At 40.1% G+C, this 25,205-nt stretch overlaps 1 protein-coding gene across 3 annotated transcripts in view; it reads right to left on the bottom strand.

The window, feature by feature from the left end:
* Positions 1-2,810: 2,810 nt before the first annotated feature.
* Positions 2,811-25,205, bottom strand: part of pkn1a (protein kinase N1a) — an 88,302-nt gene continuing 65,907 nt past the window's right edge. Inside the window, exons 7-23 of one of the 3 annotated variants that reach the window (XM_062027044.1) lie at positions 22,195-22,408; positions 21,927-22,121; positions 15,406-15,515; positions 15,179-15,322; positions 15,039-15,114; positions 12,878-13,013; positions 12,536-12,620; positions 10,740-10,819; positions 8,960-9,035; positions 8,791-8,882; positions 8,452-8,628; positions 7,062-7,124; positions 6,792-6,868; positions 6,571-6,713; positions 6,342-6,449; positions 6,169-6,249; positions 3,256-4,262 (exon numbers count right to left, since the gene is read on the bottom strand). In XM_062027044.1, coding sequence (XP_061883028.1) covers positions 4,059-4,262; positions 6,169-6,249; positions 6,342-6,449; positions 6,571-6,713; positions 6,792-6,868; positions 7,062-7,124; positions 8,452-8,628; positions 8,791-8,882; positions 8,960-9,035; positions 10,740-10,819; positions 12,536-12,620; positions 12,878-13,013; positions 15,039-15,114; positions 15,179-15,322; positions 15,406-15,515; positions 21,927-22,121; positions 22,195-22,408 — 2,061 coding nt within the window. In that variant the 3' untranslated portion in view covers positions 3,256-4,058. Of the gene's footprint in view, positions 4,263-6,168; positions 6,250-6,341; positions 6,450-6,570; positions 6,714-6,791; positions 6,869-7,061; positions 7,125-8,451; positions 8,629-8,790; positions 8,883-8,959; positions 9,036-10,739; positions 10,820-12,535; positions 12,621-12,877; positions 13,014-15,038; positions 15,115-15,178; positions 15,323-15,405; positions 15,516-21,926; positions 22,122-22,194; positions 22,409-25,205 lie in introns of all 3 variants that reach the window. The other 2 variants (XM_062027045.1, XM_062027046.1) reach the window with 2 other exon arrangements.

Below are 25,205 nucleotides of genomic sequence, written 5' to 3'. Positions count from 1 at the left end.
ATTTGAATCTTGTTTTTAACATTTTTGTGCAGCACTTCGGAAACATGTTTGTTGTTCAAATGTGCTTTATAAAAAAAATTGGATTGGATTGTTTTATGGAATCAAATTAAACAAGAAAAAAAATAAAAAAATCGTGAGGAAATAGCAAAAAGGCACAATGTGAAAGGAACAAGCAGCCATTTAGATACTAATAACCAATAACAAAGCTTTGCCATTAATTATATAACATTTTTATACACTAAAAAAAACAAAAACAGGAGTGGTTCTAAGCGTCCTTTCATTTTCTTTCATCAGTGGTTTTCAATTGTTGTCGGTCACCTCAAAAGGGGACATGATTTTTTTCCACACCTATATATTTTAATTGATCTGCAGAAATTGAGTATGTCCATCTATCCATCCATTTTCTACCGCTTGTCCCTTTCGGGGTCGTGGGGGGTGCTGCATTCGGAACTGTCGCCACCTCATCACAGGGCCAACACAGATAGACAACATTCACACACTATGGCCAATTTAGTGTTTGCCAATCAACCTATAAATTGAGTATGTATGTATGTATGTGTGTGTATGTATATATGTAATATATACACTACCGTTCAAAAGTTTGGGGTCACCCAAACAATTTTGTGGAATAGCCTTCATTTCTAAGAACTGAATAGACTGTCGAGTTTCAGATGAACGTTCTCTTTTTCTGGCCATTTTGAGCGTTTAATTGACCCCACAAATGTGATGCTCCAGAAACTCAATCTGCTCAAAGGAAGGTCAGTTTTGTAGCTTCTGTAACAAGCTAAACTGTTTTCAGATGTGTGAACATGATTGCACAAGGGTTTTCTAATCATCAATTAGCCTTCTGAGCCAATGAGCAAACACATTGTACCATTAGAACACTGGAGTGACAGTTGCTGGAAATGGGCCTCTGTACACCTATGTAGATATTGCACCAAAAACCAGACATTTGCAGCTAGAATAGTCATTTACCACATTAGCAATGTATAGAGTGTATTTCTTTAAAGTTAAGACTAGTTTAAAGTCTACGATTAACTACATTCCTCCATTAAATAGACTAACAGCTTCAATATTTTTGGTATTACTTATCTGTACAGCAAATAATAGCAATAATTTTTTTTAAACGTTCAATTCTTTGAATCGATTAAGAATTGTTAGAAGAACAGCGGTTCATTCGAAAATCGATTTTTTTTTACACCCTTAGTATATGTGTATTTAATGACAGATATATATATATTTACATACATACAGTACAGGCCAAATGTTTGGACACACCTTCTCATTTCAATGCCATTTCTTTATTTTCATGACATTGTAGGTTGTCCCTGAAGGCATCAAAACTATGACACCTGTGAAGTGAAAACCATTACAGTTGACAGTTGATTTTTTTTTTTTAACTTGGAACTTCCCGTGAGCCGGATTTTGGATGCTGGGGGGCCAGATCCGGCCCGCGGGCCGTAGTTTGGGGACCCCTGATATTAATGGTAGTGATGTGCTATACTGTTTTTGATCGGATACCAGGTAAAATTCAGGCTGAAATCGGCAATATATATCAATACATAATGTGTCTGGTAACATTTAAAAAGTAGTGTCACTGAGTGAAACAAATTATGGCAATATTCTGCACTGAATGCGTTATTTTATTTGTATTCAACTCTGTATGTAGTGTCTCTAAATAGTCTGCAATAAAAGTATACATACACTTGTTTTATAATACTAAGTGACTCATTTCAATGACCTTTTCTAAAATAAACAAAGGACAGACTGAATGACTGACCGCTGTGCTTGTACATTACATACTTATCAAGGCGTAAGAATTTTTTTTATTTAGACAAGATCTCAATGATTTGGTTAATTTACACTGTGTTCCTGTTAATGATATACATTATCTCAAATAACTAAAGTAGCAAAGTATCGATATTTGAGCATAAAGGTGTGGTATCAACGGTGATAATCTGCACATCACTAATTCATAGTAAACCCAAAGGCTACGTATGCTTCCTCATTTTTCCTGGTCAGTCTGTTGATTCTTTGAAGCACCGTTGCCACCTTGCTGCAGGCTCGTCTATGCTTCAAGCAAGAACAAAAAGACACCAATACTGGAACACCTGCTGCCTCTCAAACCACCCCATGGATTCTATTATCATCAACAATTGTCACTTGTTTAAAGTTTTATCATTTTGCACAAGTTATCCAGACTTTTAGGCGTACCAGGGACAGATATCAGACTTTGCAGTGGTTACAAGTCATTGTTCAAACTAGAGATGTCCGATAATGTCGGACTGCCGATATTATCGGCCGATAAATGCTTTAAAATGTAATATCGGAAATTATCGGCATCGGTTTCAAAAAGTAAAATGTATGACTTTTTAAAACGGCGCTGTACGGAGTGGTACACGGACGTAGGGAGAAGTACAGAGCGCCAATAAACCTTAAAGGCACTGCCTTTGCGTGCCGGCCCAATCACATAATATCTACGGCTTTTCACACACACAAGTGAATGCAACGCATACTTGGTCCACAGCCATACAGGTCACACTGAGGGTGTCCGTATAAACAACTTTAACACTGTTACAAATATGCGCCACACTGTGAACCCACACCAAACAAGAATGACAAACACATTTCGGGAGAACATCCGCACCGTACCACAACATAAACACAACAGAACGAATACCCAGAATCCCTTGCAGCACTAACTCTTCCGGGACGCTACAATTATACACCCCCGCTACCGCCTACCACCCCCCCCCCACCCCCCAACCTCGCCCACCTCAACCTCCTCATGTCCCAAATTCCAAGCTGCTGTTTTGAGGCATGTTAAAAAAAATAATGCACTTTGTGACTTCGATAATAAATATGGCAGTGCCATGTTGGCATTTTTTTCCATAACTTGAGTTGATTTATTTTGGAAAACCTTGTTACATTGTTTAATGCATCCAGCGGGGCATCACAACAAAATTAGGTATAATAATGTCTGTGTTAATTCCACGACTGTATATATCGGTATCGGTTGATATCGGAATCGGTAATTAAGAGATGGACAATATCAGAATATCGGATATCGGCAAAAAAGCCATTATCGGACATCTGTAGTTCAAACTACTTTGTTGGTCTAGCTTTTGTGCTTTTTCTAAAAATATATGATGCACTCAAAATTGTTCCAACCTCTATTAAACATTAGTTTTAGTTTTTACTGGTTTTATGCAAACTGCAGTACTGCATTTTTATAAAGTTCGCAAATAAAAAAAATTTCTACGAGTGGAATGACGTCACTTTCAAGCAGCACGTGGATGATGTCCGTCCAAGTCTCAAGTGTTTTTTTTTTAATGACAAAACAAAAACAATACTTACAGACCACAGAGCTGTTGTGCTGATATTTGTGGTGTGTGTGTGCGTTGTATGAACTAACAGCGCACACTTTATGTATTGCAATCGTAATGTATCCAACTGTGCGGGGTTGCGACTGTCGAAAGTCTGGTTTGTAAAGTACTGCTGTAAAACTGTCACATTGTCAAAATCCACACAGCATAAATAAGAAGCAATTGCCGTGATGTAAAACAGTGGTCGTTTACCCTGTGGTCAACTCCAACTCTGTGTCAAATCAGCATCATGAGAGTAATTCACTCTGCAGGTCATCTTTTCTTTCTTTAAAAAGAACAGTGGAGAGTATGTGTGCAGCTCTTGACTTGTCACTCTTCCGGCTGCTCTATGCAAAGTTACAACATAAAAACATTGTTTTTGTCCATGGGTCTGATAAGAGTACAAATATAAGGCATCGATACAAGAGGCAGTGAGCGGCCTCCAACCGTCGACAGTACAGAGACGGCGAGCTCCTCTCACCAAACTGTCCCTCCAATAATTTACCAGATTATCCTTCAGTCTGCATCTTTTAAAAGCATGCAAACACAGAAAACTAACTTCAGTGTCTTCCACATTCATTCACAGTGTAATTAAACAATCATACGGGACCGTGGTGCGCACACAAAATCGTTTGTGAGGCATTTCAGTACGTAACATTCCCGGCAGAGCCAAAAAGAGGAAAAAGCCCACTACTAGCAGAGGTCAGAGACGTAGTCAAAGTCCAGGAAGCTGTCCTGGTCCTTGCGTGTGAGCACGCGAGGCTCTCGTGGAGGCGTGAGCGCAGGCTGCTCTGTGGTGAACTCCTCGTCAAAGTTACTGACGTCCTCCTTACCGCCGATGGAGGGGACGAAGGGAGGCGGCGCCTTCCTTTGGAGCAGCGCTTCCCAGTCCACGTTCTGGAAAAACAGCAACAACTTCATTCAAGATATAATACGAAAAAGTGTAGAGCAGAGGTGTCCAATGTGCGGCCCCGCAGCTCGGGATTTGTTGACCCGCAACTTGTGGTTGAAAAACAACAGCAAAAATGTAAGAAAAAAAGAGCAAAACGATGCAATGTAATGGGGAAAAAAAGCATAAAATTAAATGCAAAATTTGAAACTAAGTCTAAATAATTTTTTATGAAAATAAAAAAAACACTAATATGTTACAAACAGACATTATATATTAAAAAGTAGTGTCAGCTTTTTGTTATGAGTGGAAATTGTATTATTAGTTGAGTTTGTATTTATTTTGAACATGCATGCATACATTCATACATATACACACATATATAATGTGTATATACACACATATATAATATACATATATATATATATATATATATATATATATATATATATATATATACATATATATATTGATGGATCAATCATCGGGACTGACTTTCTCTGCGCATTGATTTCCATTTCCATAGCAGCGCACGTCCGACTTCTGGCAACAAATGTGTGTTCCCACTTCCGGAAACAAACGCAAGTGTGTTGTAATCATGGCAGACTTGGTAATAGACAACGAAGACGACTATTTTTGGATAAATGAGGATTCACAACCTTATCTTTTTGAAGCTGAACATACTGAGGATGAACTACTGCTTAAAGAAGAGAACACAAAGGAAGGGTGAGACATTGGAGCAGATGGAAGCCAAGAGAGTGAGGTGAAAGTGATTTTGACAATATAAATGTGGAATTTGAAGCAGAGCTATTTTGACATAAATGAAGTGCTTACCCAAATAAATCGGAAAAAAATTCCCCGGCCAGCTGGACCAAACAGACATCTGTCCATCGAGTGAATCACTTTAATATTGTTATTGATACACGCAGCACATTGTGCGTGTTAGTACAACTACAGTACATACACTGTGTGGCTAGCTGTGTACAAACAGAACTTGGAATGTTGGCTAACACTTTACAGACACTGTAATATGATTATTCATGTTTTTCAGTCAGTACAGATTGGTGTCCTAAAGCATTGTGATGTGTAGTACAAACTCTAATGCGTTTCGTGCTGTTGTGGAAGCTAGCATAGTTAGCTTTTACGGCTAGCCTAGCAATGTGTTACTACGCTAGAAAATGAGTTTTACAATAACAATCGCTACAGCTTGGTTATTATACAGGTTCCATCCATTTTCTACTGCTTGTCCCTCTCGGGTAACGGGGGTGACTGGAGCCTATGTCAGCTGCATTCGGGCGGAAGGCAGGGTACACCCTGGACAAGTCGCCACCTCATCGCAGGGCCAACACAGATAGACAGACAACATTCACACACTAGTGTTGCCAATCAACCTATCCCCAGGCGCATGTCATTGGAGGTGGGAGGAAGGTGGAGTACCCGGAGGGAACCCACGCAGTCACGGGGAGAACATGCAAACTCCACACAGAAAGATCCGAACCCGAAGATCGAACCCAGGACCTTCTTATCGTGAGGTACACGCACTAACCCCTGTTCGACCGTGCTGCCTATTATACAGGTTACGGAACGTAAATTAAGTATTGTTGACAGTTTTTTAATGCATTTTTTAAGTGTTTTATAGGTAGAATTGATTGCTCCCATTAGCTGCATTGCTAGCCACTAAGACCAAGCCAATTTCTACATGTCAAAATGCAAAAATACCCAAAAACCTTTTGTCTTCTTGTCTCTCATAAGTATTGTGAACGATAGGCAAAATTCCAAAAAAAAGTGCAGTTCCCCTTTAAGTCGTCAAAGCTAGCAAGCCTTTGCTGAGTTATGCGCACTACTGAGTGTTATTGTTTGTTCATTTGTTATTTCTTTAAATAAAATAGAAACAGAAATAGGCAGGTTTCTTACTCTGAAAAATGGCTGCTTCTTCACCTCCTCTGCATCCTTCTCGCCAGAGCCCAATCGCCTCTCTGGGTTTCTCCTCAGCAGCTGCTCACCATTACACACAAAGACACAGAAGATACATATTTCATTAGCGCTTGTGAGGTAGTGTGAGTAACCATATGTGTGTGTAATCTCACCCGTCTCATGATACCAATGGCCTCAGTTGAGAGGAATCGCGGGTAGCGGACTTCATCATTCACAATGCTGTCAAACACCTCCTCTTCATCATCCCCAGGGAAAGGTGACTACAGACACATGCATTGAGCAACATGTTATCCATAAGATATTGCATTGTTTTATTAAAATGACGCCAAATGCCTTGTCATATGGTTTAGCAGCTTGTGTGTGTGTGTGGAGGATTCTCACCTCTCCCACCAACATCTCATAGATAAGTACGCCAAGGCCCCACCAGTCTACTGCCCTGGTATAGGATGTATCCGTTAGGACCTCAGGGGCCAAAAACTCTGGCGTTCCACAGAAGGTGCTGGTGCGGTCCCCAAAGCCCATGCCTGTATGCCAGAGAAAGGATGTCACCACATGTGACCCAGATCCAACATGGACGCCATCTGTTAGCGCTCAATATTCACCTTCTTTACACAATCCAAAGTCAGCAATCTTCACGTAACCATCTGTGTCGAGCAGAAGGTTGTCGAGCTTTAGATCTCTGGAACATAGCATGTGCGAAATATGATGAATACACAGGATTACAATGCTCAACTCAATGCATCTTGTGTTTTATCATTGGTAGCATGTGATTATTCATCTTTTTATCCACGACAAAACATACATTTGCCACATGAGCCATTGATATCTGATACATGAGTCTGTTCGGTCTGATCAGTCCAGCAACCACTCACCTGTACACAATCTTATGATCGTGGAGGAACTGAAGTCCAAGAACTACACAAGCAGCATAAAACCTGAATTTAAAAAAGGAAAACCCACAAGATTAGTAACCTGAACTTCAATATAATCCTCAGTGACATGGATATTTTTAAAATATACTGTATCTGCTGGTAGCTTTCATACAAACAGGTCACTTGAAATGTTGCAAACTTAAAAAAAAAAAAGTCAACATTAGTGTGGTTTTCTGCCTCTAGTGTGCGCCTTTAAGATAAGACATTTTTTTAAATACAGTTTTATATAATGTGGTGTGAAGTATGAATGAAATATAATTTAATTTCTTAATTTTTTTCATTTTATACACTTCCTATAGGTCCCGTTTCACTTCATGCTTTAAATTTTGTTGTATTTATTTACAATGAAAATAAAGAAATATAATTAAAACACACACACACACACACACATATATATATATGTTGCTTACTTACTTATATATGTCGTGTGTGTATATATATATACACACACGACCGTTCAAAAGTTTGGGGTCACCCAAACAATTTTGTGGAATAGCCTTCATTTCTAAGAACAAGAATAGACTGTCGAGTTTCAGATGAAAGTTCTCTTTTTCTGGCCATTTTGAGCGTTTAATTGACCCCACAAATGTGATGCTCCAGAAACTCAATCTGCTCAAAGGAAGGTCAGTTTTGTAGCTTCTGTAACAAGCTAAACTGTTTTCAGATGTGTGAACATGATTGCACAAGGGTTTTCTAATCATCAATTAGCCTTCTGAGCAAACACATTGTACCATTAGAACACTGGAGTGATAGTTGCTGGAAATGGGCCTCTATACACCTATGTAGATATTGCACCAAAAACCAGACATTTGCAGCTAGAATAGTCATTTACCACATTAGCAATGTATAGAGTGTATTTCTTTAAAGTTAAGACTAGTTTAAAGTTATCTTCATTGAAAAGTACAGTGCTTTTCCTTCAAAAATAAGGACATTTCAATGTGACCCCAAACTTTTGAACGGTAGTGTATATCTCATTTATAATTATGTTATTGTATATTGTTTAGTTTTTTTTAAATTTCTTTTAATATCATTCGCAATAGATAGATTTTAACCTTAGGAAATTCACTGTAAAAAGAATCCATAACCGGCAGCTAAGTTGTGAGAATTGTGTCATAAAATTGACAGTGGTTTTCGCAGTGTAATAGTGTACATAATAAAAACAGTACCGACTGTTTTTTTTACTGTAGAATTCTGCCGTCTGAGCAGCCCATTTTTTCTGGTACAATCTACAGTTGTTGTTTTTATAGTGAATTACTGTAAATAGAAAATCTATACCAATATTATTTTTAACGGTAGAATTCTGGCGACTTTCACAAAACTTCACACATACACAGCTCGAGGCTCGGTGAAGACATCTGTGTGTATGTGCATCATCAGGTCTCCTCCTGCCGTGTACTCCATGACGAAACACACATGCTCTGCCGTCTGGAAGCACGCAAAGAGGTTGACCAGGAAGGGATGGTGCGACAGGTTGACGATCTCAAAGATGCGTTTTTCACACATTAGACTAGACGGGAAAAAAGGGAACGACAAACAATTAAAGGGGAAGATTAAAGGACGCATCGTGATGACTGCCAATCAAAGCATAGCTGCAGATTATGTTACACAATACAATAAAATGCATTCATGTTGAAAATGTTTTTCTCAACAATAAGTGCATAAACAATACCTTTCGACTTCATCACGAGCTATAATATCTCCTTTCTTCAAAGCTTTAATGGCGAACATGGTGCCTGTCTTCTTGTATTCGCATAACAAAACCTGCAGACAGAAAGCACATAATATTTCAATTAAAGACATATTCTCGTTTCTCGACATTTGTAATAAAACAACAGTACCTTGCCGAAATGGCCTCGGCCTAACACAGCAATCAGCCGGAAGTCTTGGAGCGACAGAGGGCCTTTCCTCTGCTTACTGGAGATACAAAATGGACGGATGGTTGTGGCACAAGTTTAGTTTCATTTAAAACATTTTTATTAGAAATAACATATTGAATGCTTTGGATGCTATTCTCTATGTACATGCACCGGCCTCTTCATTAAGTACACCAGCATAGGAGAGCCAACATGAAAACTGCCTTTACGAAGTGAGCAATATATGTATGGTTGTAGATGATAGATGACCACAATGAATCCCAGCAGGCAGCATCGATTGTTTATGTATATGTACAATAAAAGTTGCTCAGCAGACAGCTATAGTAAGGTTAGCTATAAAAAAAAACATGTGGACTTATGATGACATAACAACTGCATTGGACTGCAAGCATAGATGACTTGTTTAAGACTTAAAGGGGAACTGCACTTTTTGGGAGAATTGTGCCTATCGTTCACAATCATTATGAGAGACAAGAAGGCAGAAGTTTTTTGTTTTTTTTGCGTTTTAACATGTAAAACTTGGCTCGTTCTTGGTGGCTAGCAATGCAGTTAATGGGAGCAATCAATTCTACCTCTAATTCACTTTAAAAATGCATTCAAAATCCGTCTTCATCTTGGAATACTTCATTTATGTTCAGTAACCTGTATAATAACCAAGCTGTAGCTACATTGTTATTGTAAGAGCGAACACTGAAGAACTATTTTTCTATTGAGTAACACATCAGCATGCTTCGGTATTAACCAATAAAGTTAACTACGGAAAGAGATAAGGTAGCTTCTACGACAACACGAAAGGCGATTGAGTTTGTAATGTATAACACTGTGATAGGATCTGTACTCATTGAAAAACATGAACAATCATATTACAGTACCTGTGAAGTATTAACCCACATTTCATGTTTTCTTTGCTAGCCAGAAAGCCTATGTACAGTAGTACGTCCCACTCTTCCTTCACACTTGCTTCTATAAGCAGAAGTTCATCCTCAGCATATTCAGCTTAAAAAAGATAAGGTTGTGAATCTTCATTTGTCCAAAAAATTATTAATTGTCTATTACCAAGTCTGCCATGATTAAAACACACTTGCTTTGGTTTCCGGAAGTAGGAAAACACATTTATAGGCCGGAAGTCAGAAGTGCGCTGCTGTGGAAACGGAAATCAATGCACGGAAGAAATCGGTCCCGCCATTGAATAAAATTACCAAAATACGGTAAATATTGTACATATTACATATTATTATAAACGCGTCTGTTACTACATTGTATATATACTTGCAGTGTGTATACAAAACGTGGATGGAGGGTTTTGAAGTTGTTTTAGAGGGCCTTTAAGGCTACAACGGTGACTCCAATTAGTCGCATCTTGAAGTGTTTTTTTATCATCTTTAAAATCCTAAAAAAAAAAGGGACGTGTGTTCTGTCATAATTGTGAATGACAGGCAACACTCCAAAAAAGTGCAGTTCTCCTTTAAAAAGCAGGTGTTGATAAAGTACTTTCCTGAGATGTTACATTATGTTGGTGGTGTACAACTGCTTGTGCTAATAAAAATGGTATAAAAAAAATATACATCTTTATTTACACCAATTAAGACTGATAAGAGTACCGATGAATACTGGTATCCATAAGGAATCATAATGATATACATCCCTACGAAGGACATAAAGGCAGTGACAAATATGGTGGAACCCTCAAGTTTCTCCATATAGTGTCAAACAACATACTGCATTACTGCACACAAGTGTATACCTGCTGACAGACGGGGTTCGGACAGGGCACTCTGGGGTGAGGTCTGAGAGGGTAAAGGGCTCGATGCCTGGCAGTCGGTCCTGGCAGGGGACGTGACAGGAGTGAGCGACAAAGGAGAAGACATAGGCGGACATACAGAGACAAAACAGAGACAAGGCAACACACAAAGTTGTAATATGGGCTGCACAGACAAGGACTCTTGTGGCACCTTTTTAAAAAATGTACAGTCTATAAATGTTATAATAATGTGGGCTTCCATATCAGCAGGCAAAGAATATATACCACGAAAGTGGTATTTAATAACCTAATTGGTATTTACATATATATTTTAATGGGATGTCAGGATCTCTCTCTGATTGTTCTGAACTCCTTCTTCCATGCCAGTGTTGCACTGACTGAGCTGAACAATCCTGCCTGGATGTAGCTTCTTTAAAACCAAAACTAGTTGAGTGAGTCAACAGAGCCTTCGCTGGTTGAAGCCCAGCCGTGCACTCAATTACTGTACTTCAGAACACGATCAATTCATTCCACAAATTTGAAACATTCCTTAATCGTTAAAGGGATCATTAAGCTGTCCCTTGTCGTAGTTGCAACCTAAAGGGATTGAAGTTGCTTTCTAAATTTTACTTATGGCTTGACCAGATTTCTAGCCAACAATAAAAAAAACATTGTTTAATAAAGCAGCTATGTTGGATTTAATTATCTTTTTGAAACTACTACTACTACTAAAAGTTTTTGAGTATTAAAACACGTGCAAACATTGATAGCACACACAAAGCTGATCTACTAAACTTGTTAGCAAAGGATTGCGTCCTTTTGGTGAGCAAAATAAGGAGCGCAATCTAGAGTATAGAGTGTCTTTCTTCATGAATATGCAGAATATTTACTGATCATCAGAACGGCCACAATACGGGCAGATGCATATAAAAAAATTTAGCAAACGCTGTGTGATTTAACAAGATTAAAACTGTTCTGCGGCTGTTGCTTTGCTTCTTTATTTAGTACGTTTGAAAAGGACGTGCAAACTGACAGTTGTGCAGAAATAGCTGTGAGAAAAGAGGCGATCCCTCTGCAGCTCCGTCCTACGGATGCTTGTCAACATTTATGGACTGTCAAAAATAAAATATTAGTCATGTTGCCTATTCAGCAATTTAATTTTATAATTTGATAGCTGCTGGATGACTTAAGGGAATGATTAAAACAAATTAAATTGATGTGTTTTGGTGCTTTTTTTTAATGATTCGATGTATCATCTATATAAAAAAAACTTCTTGTAATATGCATTTTCTTGCATCTGAAACATTCCAGCGCACGCTCACAATTAGTGCCAGTATCTCCCAGTGTCAAAAAGTGGGTTCCGTTGTAGATGCAGTGCAGGACTTTTTTTCTAAAAGGCCCATAAAAAGTGGTACATTTCTGCTGCATGTTTAAAAATATAGCAAAACGCCCCAGGTAGGAGCATACCATTAACATGTAGTAAATGAGTGTTTCCATGGTGAAAGCTGCATAGTACATGCAAAAACCTCCTTTTAATAGGGTGGTCTGCACCAGACATCCATTGTACACACAGTCTTAGTAGATCACATGCAACACGCAATTTTGTAGTTCGCGCATGTTGTTTGGCACTTGTTATTTGGCTCCTAGTACATCAGGGGCTGTTAAATTGAAACATGAGGATCATTGTGGATTATTGGCTTTTAAATATATATTTTTGCATATTTGAGGCCCAGCTATTATATTATATGAGCCCAACCAAAAAGAAATGTCTCCCACTCCATCTGCGCTATTTCTCTCACCGGGGTGTGTGCTTCTGTGTCTCTCTTGTAATCGCCTTTAACCGGTGAGTCGCTATCCAGACTTAACTTCTCCATCGAGATGTCCCTAAAAAGCGCCGCCACACAAGACACCGAACACAGCAGCATGGTGTGGCAGACGACGCACAAATGAACAGAGAGGAAAAGACAAGAATACAAGAGGGCAATTAGATGGTAGGGTAAGGAGAGAGGATCCTTGGATGCATCTAACTTTGTCGGGACAAAAGGAAAAACAGGTTCTGCCAGGTTTATATGGATATGAGGCTTTTCATTCCGGTTGTGTGTCTGAGTAGCAGTGCCTGCAATGTGCCAGTGTTTTCTCACCCAGTGTTGAGTGGCAGGCTGTGAGCGTTTGGACTGTAGTTTCCAGAGTTATTGACAGTGGGAATGGCGTTTCGAAGAAGCCTCACCCACGTCCCGATATCAACATTCATCTGGCGAGCTCGAAGGAAGGCCTTGCCTGGAAATACACACAGACAATGCATGTTATTCTGAATAATCATTTTTTTCCGCTTATGTAAAGGTAATATAGCTGTGAAAGTACTACATATGAATTGGTTCGTTCCACCTGGACAGCGGAAAACCTATAGCTTGGAACACTTCACTCAACACGGACGTCATAATGTCATCAAAGGTCCCCTTTGGGCATTCACACACAGCACCACCATTTTGGAACAACAATGAAGTGATAGAAGGAAGTTAGAAATATAAACAAAATCTATTTGTCGCAGCAAGTATCACGTTTGCATCTCAAATGTGATACTTTATGTGAACGCACCTTTAAATGTGGTGCGTTCACAGACCCTCGATTAAATTTAGGAACAGAGGCTTCAATAGTTTTTAAAGACAGGGGGAGACGTAACTCCCATGAGATGCACTGATAATAATACCATCATAAAAAAAAGTGATGGTTTATTATGATTTTTATTATCCACTGATATGTTTGTCAGCTAGTTTCTACTTTGTACTCTGAAGTAAAGGAAACGTAGCCACGGTCTTGCGCTTTCAGTCACTATAGCCAAAGCTTATGACCATATAATGTAGGTGAGGGTAGGACGTAGGTCGACCAATAAATTGAGAACGTTGTCTAACGGCTCAGCTCTCTTGTTCACGATGGAATGGGTACAGCGACCGCTTTACTGCAGATGCTACACCTGTCAATCACACCTGTTGATCTCGCGACCCTGCCATGTCTGACTGGAGAACAAGGACCCGAGGGCTAGATCTGTCCCGCCGCATCGTTTCATGTGGCCCACAAAAGCCTGGAAATAATGTGCGTTAATAAAGCACTTGTCCTTTCTCACTCAATGTACATGTTATTTAAATTTTGACAGAAAAAAAAAAAAATGTACTGATGCAATTCCATGTATTTTAACTAGGGCTGTCAAAAATAACAAGTTAACTCATGTGATTAATCACAAAGAATTATCACATTAATCATGTATCATGCAGATTAATCACGTGATATACTTTGACCGTACATGCTCCTTTTCCTTAACCGCAGATTGTTATTCAAAAGGCAGGAGTCTGACTGGTGTGCTTGCCGGCAAATTTCGCTTCAAGATGGGGCTTTAGCTGAAACTTTTGAGCAATGTAATGCATTCAAGTAACACACTTAAACAATGTTCCTATATGATATTCTGGCAGTAAAATCGCATTTGTGACCAAATATTGGGGTGTTTTAAAAGTTTATTTAAAGTATGCATGGGACTAATAATAACCGGTGATTAATTGTGATTAATCCAAATTCAAAAGTGTGATTATTCAGATTTTTTTTTTTTTTAATTATCAATTGACTGCACTAGTTTTAACTTTAATATTATCTAATCATGCAACAAACATTATATTAACATAAATTCCAAATATTTTTTGGTTAAAATAAAAATAAATATTTAAAGGTCAGACTTATGATTTCAAAGCATGTTATCCATCAATGTGTACATAAAAAGTCTACATTAAATGCATAAGCAATAGTGTAATAATATCATGAGGTGATTACACAATAATATTCATTCATATACATTTACTGTTACAAACTGCCTTCAGAGCTGCAATGTGGCCCTCAATGAAAACGCATTTGACACCCTGCACTTGATGGTGTCGTTAGCTAAATGAATGTTATTCTACATCATTAATACTGTAAAAGGGGGTTTTCAAAGTGTGGGATGGGCTTTAAGGAGGAGGCGCAGCAGCTTGAGAAAATAAAACATGTTAAGCTATTCAGTTATGTTTAAAGGCAAAATACTGAATGTTTAGTTCCCATGGTGAGAGTAAACTGTCTGAGGTGAGTGTTAAACTAGAAACAAATATTCTAAAGAAAATCAGTGTATTTGGGGATAGGTGAAGCATTAACTGCTTTACATTATCACTGTGCCTAACTTTAAAATCCATAAAATGTATTTAGGTCTACATTTTTAGGTCTAGGAGTTAAACAATATGACAAAACATTAACTTGAATATTGTTTGTTGCTAGTCTGGTTCTCACCTTGTTGCTTGGAGAAGATCTTCTTCTGCCTCTGGAGACGAGGAACTCTCTCGATAACTGGGTTAAAGAAGGTCACCTGAAAATCCAGTTGAATTTGATGGTTATCATATTCAATAGTTTTATATACAGAGTTGTAGTACCTCAGCCAACAGCAGGCCCTGTGGTTCCAGCTCCAGCTGAACTCTGTGCTTCTGGTTGTCCAGGAACTCTTCCAGCTTCAGGTACTTGAGAGCACACACTGAGCGATAGTCCTTCCAGTACACGGCGATCTCCATCTCCCTTGACTGGTACATGCAGGAAATACAGGCATCCTCTAATAACTATGTCAATGAGGTTTGATGCTTATGTGTTCTTTGTGTGTGCTGACCCTTTCTAGCTCCACAGTGAAGGTCTGGTCCCAAGCTTGCTCTCCAACTGTCTTCCAGGCTGTCTGGCCCACCACTGTGTTATCCAGCTTGAGCACAGCGCTCACCTCGGCTGCATGTGTGAGCACACAAAGCATATTTAATCGATGCAGACAGCGATGTAAATAAAATACTTTAGTTTTATCACATCCATAAAGCTTGTGGTTATTACATTGCTGTAAACTGATTCCATCTGTTTTGTTATGTACCAGGAACCAGGCTGGGTTGAAACCATGTGATCTAAAGGCACTAAATTCCGGATTCAACTTGAGGGGGCAAACAGATTTTGTGAAAATAAATTAATGTTGCTTAAAATTGTAATTTACAGCTGAAATGGACCAAAAAGAATCGCCTGACCCTCGTGAATTCATCTTCTACCGTTTCTGACTGTTGGACGTTGCGGCCAAAAGCCTGACTTTTTATAAACAATTCGGTCCACTTTAATTTATAAATCATACTGTTTTGTATATGACCGCTTTGTATTTAATTTACTTGTTTTTTAGTAAAATAACTGTGACCAATATTGTCTGTTTATTTACATGGTATCAGTGTAGAAATATAGTAAACCACTCCTCCATATGTCATCAGGCAGCTTTGTACTGCTTCCATAAATTTTAAAGTGACTTATTAGATTAGTTGATCTTATATAGCCATTATTGGTCAATAACTTTCGGCCGCTAAATTATTGTGCATCCCTATTAAGAACCTTTTTGATGGTCGTTGGGCAATTTGCTTATAACATATACAAGATACTGTACAGGATTAGTTTTTGCAGTTGTTCCCTAGCTGCCTTGTTTTCATATTGAGAAGTTAAGGTTTTGCTATAATGTTTGATTACAAGTTGCTTCCCTGTAATCCAGCAATGTTTGGTTCAAACCATATTTAGCGATGTCAAGATACAGTATGTCTTTGTTATGGGATATGCAGCTGACGAGAGATTTTAAATTTGTGTTTATTAATACCATTTAGTGACGTTTTCCAGATGTTTAACATTTCTAACAAATCTATTCCATGTCGAAAACGGCTCACATGTAAGTATTTAGATAATAAGAAAAGTAAATAAATTAATAAACGGGTTTTACAGTTTATTTCTAGTTCATATAGACATTCACAAAGTGGTCACTGAGTACTTGATCTTTCAAATGGCTCCACTTGATGAGGGCAACAGATTCAGAACAACAACTTTCTTTCTCTGCGTTTTTTAGATGTTTCAACAACGTGTTTCCCTTTATGATGCACTATCATAGGAACTCTTGTCATAACGTTTAACAAAATCCTTATTGGAATGATTTTGACAGGCGAAAACAGAGCATGTTTGTGGCACTTTCACTCCGCTTTCACTTGACTTCTCGCTCGGAATACGCTTGTTGCCCCCCGGGTGCTTAGTCCAAGGCGACAGCAAACGAGAAATGATGTCACTTGCAACGCAGCAATGGCCACAATGACACGAGCTGTTTGTCACTCGGCATATATTATGGCAATATATTGCTGATTTGCATTATAAAATTATCTTTAACACCACACAAATAATCTAAAATGCTTCATATCCATGAATAATACCAATCATCATTCAAGATAATTGGGAACTAGGACACACAGTATATTTCAACAAATGGCAGAGTATTTTTGTGATAAGACAAATTGACTGTCAGCACATGTGACATGTTAAGAATGCCTGCAGACTCTCAGAAGGAAAAAATGTCTGGTAGATTTAAAACATTGCTCAGGCAGCAACACATTTTAATGCAGATGCGCAAGAATTCAATACATGATAGGAATGTGTTTTACTCCAGCTTATCATATCACATTGACATATTTTTCTTAGGTTATTTGATCACGAGGTTTCTGCTATTTAGTTTCAGACACTTGAACATTTTTGAAGGCCCAATGTAGGCAAACAATTCATTAAACTTAATTTGCTATTGTCACTGTCCATTTAAATAATTTAATTAGCAAAAAAAAACACAGATTAAAACATTTGATGCATCAAATATTTTCTTATTTTATTTCCGGTTTAATGGCAGTGATTCCTTTACTATTTAAAATATACCCAACATTCCCAGCAATTGTCCCATATAGCCGCAATATTAAAGGCCTACTGAAATGAAATTGTTTTATTTAAACGGGAATAGCAGATCCATTCTATGTGTCATACTTGATAATTTTGCGATATTGCCATATTTTTGCTGAAAGGATTTAGTATAGAACAACGACGATAAAGTTCGCAACTTTTGGTCGCTGATAAAAAAAAAGCCTTGCCTATACCGGAAGTAGCGTGACGTCACAGGAGGAAGGATTCCTCACAATTCCCCGTTGTTTACAATGGAGCGAGAGAGATTCGGACCGAGAAAGCGACGATTACCCCATTAATTTGAGCGAGGATGAAAGATTCGTGGATGAGGAACGTTAGAGTGAAGGACTAGAGAGGCAGTGCAGGGTGTATCTTTTTTCGCTCTGACCGTAACTTAGGTACAAGGGTTCATTGGATTCCACACTTTCTCCTTTTTCTATTGTGGATCACGGATTTGTATTTTAAACCACCTCGGATACTATATCCTCTTGAAAATGAGAGTCGAGAACGCGAAATGGACATTAACAGTGACTTTTATCTCCACGACAATACATCGGTGAAGCTTTTTAGCTACAGAGCTAACGTGATAGCATCAGGCTCAAATGCAGATAGAAACAAAATTAAAAAAAACCCTGACTGGAAGGATAGACAGAAGATCAACAATACTATTAAACCATGAACATGTAAATACACGGTTAATAATTTCCAGCTTGGCGAAGCTTAACAATTGAAGCTAACTTAGCTACGGAGCTAACGTGATAGCATCAGGCTCAAATGCAGATAGAAACAAAATAAAAAAAAACCCTGACTGGAAGGATAGACAGAAGATCAACAATACTATTAAACCATGAACATGTAAATACACGGTTAATAATTTCCAGCTTGGCGAAGCTTAACAATTGAAGCTAACTTAGCTACGGAGCGGCGGCGGGCGTTGTAGCTTTCGACGACACCCCGGCCGCCATCAGAGTCGGCAAGAAACATATATTTCCCCAAAGTTACGTACGTGACATGCACATAGCGACACGCGCGTACGGGCAAGCGATCAAATGTTTGGAAGCCAAAGCTGTACTCACGGTAGTGCGTCTGCTATCCAGCTCAAACACAACACAACTTCCTGGTTGTGTTGCTGTAGTCCGCTGCTAATACACCGATCGCACCTACAACTTTCTTCTTTGCAGTCTCCATTGTCCATTAAACAAATTGCAAAAGATTCACCAACACAGATGTCCAGAATACTGTGGAATTTTTCGATGAAAACAGAGCAGTTTGTATGGTGACACATTGGGTCCGAATACTTCCGTTGCCGTCGTGACGTCACGCGCATACGTCATCATACATAAACGTTTTCAAGCGGAAGTTTCCCGGGAAATTTAAAATTGCACTTTATAAGATAACCCGGCCGTATTGGCATGTGTTGCAATGTTAAGATTTCATCATTGATATATAAACTATCAGACTGCGTGGTCGGTAGTAGTGGGTTTCAGTAGGCCTTTAAGGGCCTGATTTACTAAAGGTTTGCATGTGCTAAAACATGTGCAAAACTGATAGCACACACAAAGCTGATCGACGAATAATGTGTAAAGCGGATTGCGTCTGTTAAGCGTGCAATCCCTTTTCCGTCTGTCTTCATTAATATGCAAAATAGATGCTGATCATCAAAACGTCCACAATATTGGGAGGAGAAGATGCAAATATAATTATTTATCACACGCAATGTGACAGACGAGATGGTTCGAGAATCCTCCTTCTTAAGTGTGGGTCAACATTTTGGACTGACAGAAATAAAACATATGGGAATATCGCCTATTCAGCAACATCATTTTATAATTGTATAGCTGCTGGAGGACTTACGGGGCTGATAATAAGAAATTCAATTGATGCATTTCAGTGTCATTTTGTATTTTTCTAATGACGTACGTTTTTTTTTTGTTTTTTTTGCATAGAGAATATATAATTAAAACTATTTTTTATATTAAAAAAATGTATTGACGAAAATATGGCTTTACCGCAGGTCGTACTGTATTCTTACATGTTTGGTGAAGTACAAATGATTGTTGTTACGTCGGCGAAAAAGAAAAGCGTTGTGTGTATTTGTGTATGCGTACCTACGTGTGTGTGTGCACGTGCATCCATATAGCGGCGTAATGACAATTACCCTCGAAAATATGGCTTTACCGCAGGTCGTACAGTATTCTTACATGTTTGGTGAACTTCCTTCTTGAATTTGGTATGAAATTAATATTGACATTTATAGTCACTACGAGACAGCACACAGTTGTAATAAATAATATTTTAAAAATAACAGTATTTAGTGTAGTGATTTCGATATCAAATTGATTTTGATGCCTATTTAATTACATTATACATATATTTAATATATACATAAGTACACATACTTCTGCACTGTATGCATATATACATTGTGTGTATAATATATATATACATATACATATACATACACACAGTTTGGACACACCTTCTCATTTCAATGCGTTTTCTTTATTTTCATGACTATTTACATAGTGGTTAGAGTTAGGTTAGGTTAGAGTGCCCTGAGATCGGTAGTTTGTGAGTTCAAACCCCGGCCGAGTCATACCAAAGACTATAAAAATGGGACCCATTACCTCCCTGCTTGGAACTCAGCATCAAGGGTTGGAATTGGGGGTTGAATCACAAAAAAAATTTCTAGGGCGCGTTCACCACTGCTGCTCACTGCTCCCCTCACCTCCCAGGGGGTGAGGGTGTTGGGTCAAATGCAGAGGATAATCTCACCACACCTAGTGTGTGTGTGTGACAATCATTTGTATTTTAACTTTTTAGAGTGTCACTGAAGGCATCAAAACTATGACACCTGTGAAGTGAAAACCATTTTAGGTGACTACCTCTTGAAGCTCATCGAGAATGCCAAGAGTGTGCAAAGCAGTAATTGTCCAAATATGATTAGCAGCTAAGTAGAAAGCCGTCAACATTATGGCTCTGGGAGCGAACACAGGCGGCAACAGGCAACAGGCTAGCTAGATGATGCTAATTATGCTAACTATACTAACCAGCAAGTTTGTTCCGGCACCCCTGTCGTCTCCCTGTCCTGCAATTCAATGCAGCGTTTAGTCAAGAGGAACGAGATATTGTTTGCATCCTATTTTTTCATATTGTAATGGTTTACAGAATTCATCCATGGAACTTTTGTTACTGTTAGAAAGTTCCGGTCGGACGGGTTTTCACTGGACACATTCACGGTGTTGTGTGTTGTTGCGCTGAGAAGCCACAAATGTCTAAATACTGCTCGATTGCTGATAAGAAAAAGTATGAATGTCATTAAAACAGTTGGCTCTATCTTTTGACACTCCATCGACTGCCGTCCTATACGCTACAATATTTGTTTATTTAAAAAATGTGGAAGTGATGTTTTGACGCGAAAATGAATGTTTAACAACGTGGATTTCCGCATTTTCGTGGACATTTCGCATGTTTGTAAATGAGTGTCTGTGTGCTCTGTATAGCAGTGGTCCCCAACCACAATTAGTGCACCAACCCAAAAAACCTCCCTCCCCCATTTACACTCATTCACACAAAAGGGTTGTTTCTTTCTGTTATTAATATTTCTGGTTCCTACATTATATATCAATATATATCAATACAGTCTGCAGGGATACAGTCCGTAAGCACACATGATTGCATTTTTTTTTAGGTGCGCCTAATACGGTAATAAATAAGGCAGTCTGCACCACTCTTCAATTGCACACGCAGTCTTAGTAGATCCCACGCAACACCGCCACTAATAAGACATGCTATTTTATAGATTGCACAGGCTGTTTAGCGCGTGGTGTTTGGAACTTAATAAATCAGGCCCTAAATGAGCAAAGTAACGGCGGGGGTAAAAAAGTGTTGCGCAACATCTGATATGAGAACACTGACAACCTAAAGAAAGGATTTCCTGCCTCACAACCATACACAGGAAAAGAAAATTGCCCTGCAGAAATGTTTTGAACATTATATGATCTTGCTGTGGTATGCAGTCAAATCTACAACTAGTCTTTTGACAATGTGTGATTACAATTTAGCACGGCTTAATCATTAGGTAATGTGTTTCCCAACCTACAATGAGCTCATATGACCCATATGGCCAAAAATCTAATGGCACATCACCAAACAACAAATGTGGATACACAATTAATTACAAATCGTTTGCCATCTGTTGCACAATCATTTCACTGTTCTGCATGTCACTATACACCACTGGCATACATAGATGAACTAGGATACGTATTCTATATTCCTAAATATAGAATCATTTTCAGCCCAATTAAGGCAGCACACCTACTTATCTCGCAGCACATTACACATTGGTTATAAATCAATGTGCTAGTGGACAGCTATAGCATGCATACTGGCATATTGTGTTGTACTTACAGGAGAGCTCCTCTGTCTTGCTCGGCGTCTTCCCGCTGACTGAGCCGCTTCGGCTGTACAGACCCTTGCTGCCCCTCATGAACGAGCGCGTGTCGCCAGGGCTGTAGCAGGGCAGCAGGACAGCGGTTCCTTTATTGCGTCCTGGCACAACCTCCAACAACCCCACGCAGCCCAAAACCTGTACCTGTAGGGTACCTTAAGACACAGTCCAAGCACATTTTGAAGTAAATATGCCAAGATCAAGATGTTTGCCTAGTGTCACATATACCAGTGAGAGGCGAAGGCTTGTTGAGAGTGCTATACTGGTTGTGGACGTAGGGGGCGCCGTGGCGGGAGCTGAAGGCCGGCGAAGAAGCCAGCATCATCTCCTCTTTGATGACATTGGCCTTTGGGTGGTCCTCTGGCAGCTCGGCCAGGCGCTGGTCCAGGGAGTCCCTAAGAAGGTCCAACCGCTGAGAGGCCTCACTCAGCCGAGACTGTGCCTGCACCCAACAGGAACGTAAGACAATTTTATAATTGATGTAGGGCTGGGGGATATATCGATATACTTGATATATCGCAGGTTTGTCTCTGTGCGATATAGAAAATGACTATATCGTGATATTCGAGTATACGTTCTCACGCAGTTGCTTTTAGCTGCGGGCATTACACTACAGGCGTTCCTCACTCTTTGTTGTCTCTCCTTCTCACAGAGACATAAAACAAGCGCACCTTCTTACATACGTCACATACGTATACGCCCTCGCGGAGCAGAGAGGTAGTGGTATGGGTAACGTTAGCTGTGGTGCGAGTGGTAATACGAGAGAAAGAAGGTGCAAATCTGGCAACAAATGAAGGAAGAATTAATTCTCAAGAAAAACAGCAGGGGGTCCATCGTCTGGCGGTGGTTTGGCTTCAAGTGGGAATATGTAATTTGTCAAGAGTGGGGCAAAAGCGTTGCTACAAAAAGTAGTATTACTGCTAATATGTAGCATCATTTGAAAAGTCACCTGCTAGAGAATGAAGAGTGCTTACTCCGCATGTCAACATCTCCGTTCGGTGCCACACCAACAAAAAGGCCGAGGCAACCATTTCCACATCAACACCGTATTAAAAAAATAGTCAACAACAGAAGGAGATAATGTCCGCAGTAACCTACCACATAGCGAAGGACATACACTATTTGATTTCCTATTATGCGGCTCATTTTTATTTGACAGTTATTGAAATATTTTGTGTGACATCATGCACAAAAGTGCAATTTATATGTTTTAAACTATTGTAGTGGCGTTCTGTACAAAAAGTGCACTTTAATTTAGTGTTGTTTTGATATGTCATCTTAGTGACATCATGTACAAAAGTGCACTCATAGCTTGTTTTAAAATGTCTCTGACAATCTTGCACTTTCTGTTTTGTAATGACATGAATGTTCGTGCCACTGCTTAATAACTGTTTAATAAATACAGTTTTGGTCAGGCTGGCTGAACCCCAGCGCATTAAGTTCATGGTTCAAGCTGTTTACGACGTCCTACCCAGCCCAGCCAATCTCCATCTCTGGGGCATGATTGACCCTCCAGCCTGTGTGCTGTGCTCCAGGAAAGGCTCGCTGGAGCACATCCTAAGCAGCTGCTCTAAAGCTCTGGGGGAGGGCCGCTACCGTTGGCGGCACGACAAAGTGCTGAAGACCGTTGCTGAAGCCATAGCTAAAGCCGTGGCTAAAAACAACAGCAGCAAGCAACAACTTGGCAAGAGGAGAATTGCCTTTGTCAGGGCTGGAGAGCAGCCACAGTCACAGCCCAAACCAGCAGCCGGGCTCCTCACCTCAGCATTGGACTGGGATCTTCGAGTGGACTTGGGCAAGCAGCTCAAGTTTCCAGACTACGTCACAACAACTTCATTGAGGCCAGACATCTTGCTTACATCAGTATCTTCACGGCAGGTGCTATTGATAGAGCTGACAGTTCCTTGGGAGGATCGCATAGAGGAGGCAAACGAGCGGAAGCGGTCAAAGTACCAGGAGCTAGTTGAGCAATGCCGTAGAGGAGGCTGGAAGGCACGCTGTGAGCCCATTGAAGTGGGGTGTAGAGGCTTTGCTGGCCGCTCACTGTGCAAGGTGTTCACACTACTTGGCATCACGGGTGATGGGAAAAGGAAGGCCATCAAGACCACCATGGAGGCAGCAGAGAGAGCCTCTAGATGGCTTTGGATCAGGAGGAGCGAACTGTGGGCCAATGCTACTGGGACACAAGCTGGGGTCTGATCAACCCTGGCTGGGTCACCTGAGGGAGGGGGTATGATGTTGAAAGACCCGAAACCCCCGGTGATCTCAGGCACATCACTGAGGATGTGTCCCAGTGCATCTGAGGATGTATCTTACAATCATTTTGGACTGGCATAGCCAGTGACACCCAGGAACAGGCTGGGAGGCAACCATGAGTAGACTGGTGACGATTGGAGAGACAATTGACAGCTCGGAAAGACGGTGACCAGGACAGCAAGGGGTAGCATCCCAACCTGCATCTTCCGTGAGGGAGAAACCCAACTAAGCTACAGAACGACCTACTGAGAAATACCCCCAGCGGAACCCGAGCGGGGGGGAGGATGAGTTCCCCAACAGGACGGACCCAACGTTGACGACTTTAGCAAACGGCTTAACGACAATGACAACCGTAAGATGCATCTGTGGCAAGAGCCTCAAGAACGAGCGTGGCCTAAAAATCCATCAGGGTCGAATGAAATGCTTGGTGCAGGAGAGTGACACACAGCGCACAGGACCGAGTCCTGGTGAGACGACGGAGGAGCCCGGCCAGGAGACACCCCACAGAGCCCAGAACCTCCATGTGATAAACCCTCAAGCTCCCAGCAAAGTAATTAAGCAGCCTCGTATCAAGTGGCCTCCTGCAAGCCAACACAAAGTGTGGCACCAATTTGACGAGATCACAGCCAGAATCATCGAATCAATAGCCAAAGGGGATGTCGACAGACGGCTTCAGACGATGACCACCATCATTGTTTCTTATGGAGCAGAGAGGTTCGGTGTGGAAGAGGACAAGCCCATCAGTTCCAACTACACCATGAACCGAAGGGCAGAACAGATCCATCAACTGCGGCAGGAGCTCCGGTACCTGGCAAGGCAGTACAAGGCAGCATCTGAGGAGGAGAAGGCGCCATTGGCTGAACTCCGGAACATCATCAGGAAGAAACTGACGACCCTACGTAGAGCTGAATGGCACAGGAGGCGCAGGAGAGAGAGAGCCAGGAACCGAACTACATTCATAGCTAATCCATTTGGATTCATCA

This window comes from Entelurus aequoreus, linkage group LG18 (genome assembly GCF_033978785.1).
Source record: "Entelurus aequoreus isolate RoL-2023_Sb linkage group LG18, RoL_Eaeq_v1.1, whole genome shotgun sequence".
NCBI classification, from domain to species: Eukaryota; Metazoa; Chordata; class Actinopteri; order Syngnathiformes; family Syngnathidae; genus Entelurus; species Entelurus aequoreus.
Note: the sequence above shows the minus strand (reverse complement) of the source record. Positions and strands in the feature narration are given on the sequence as shown.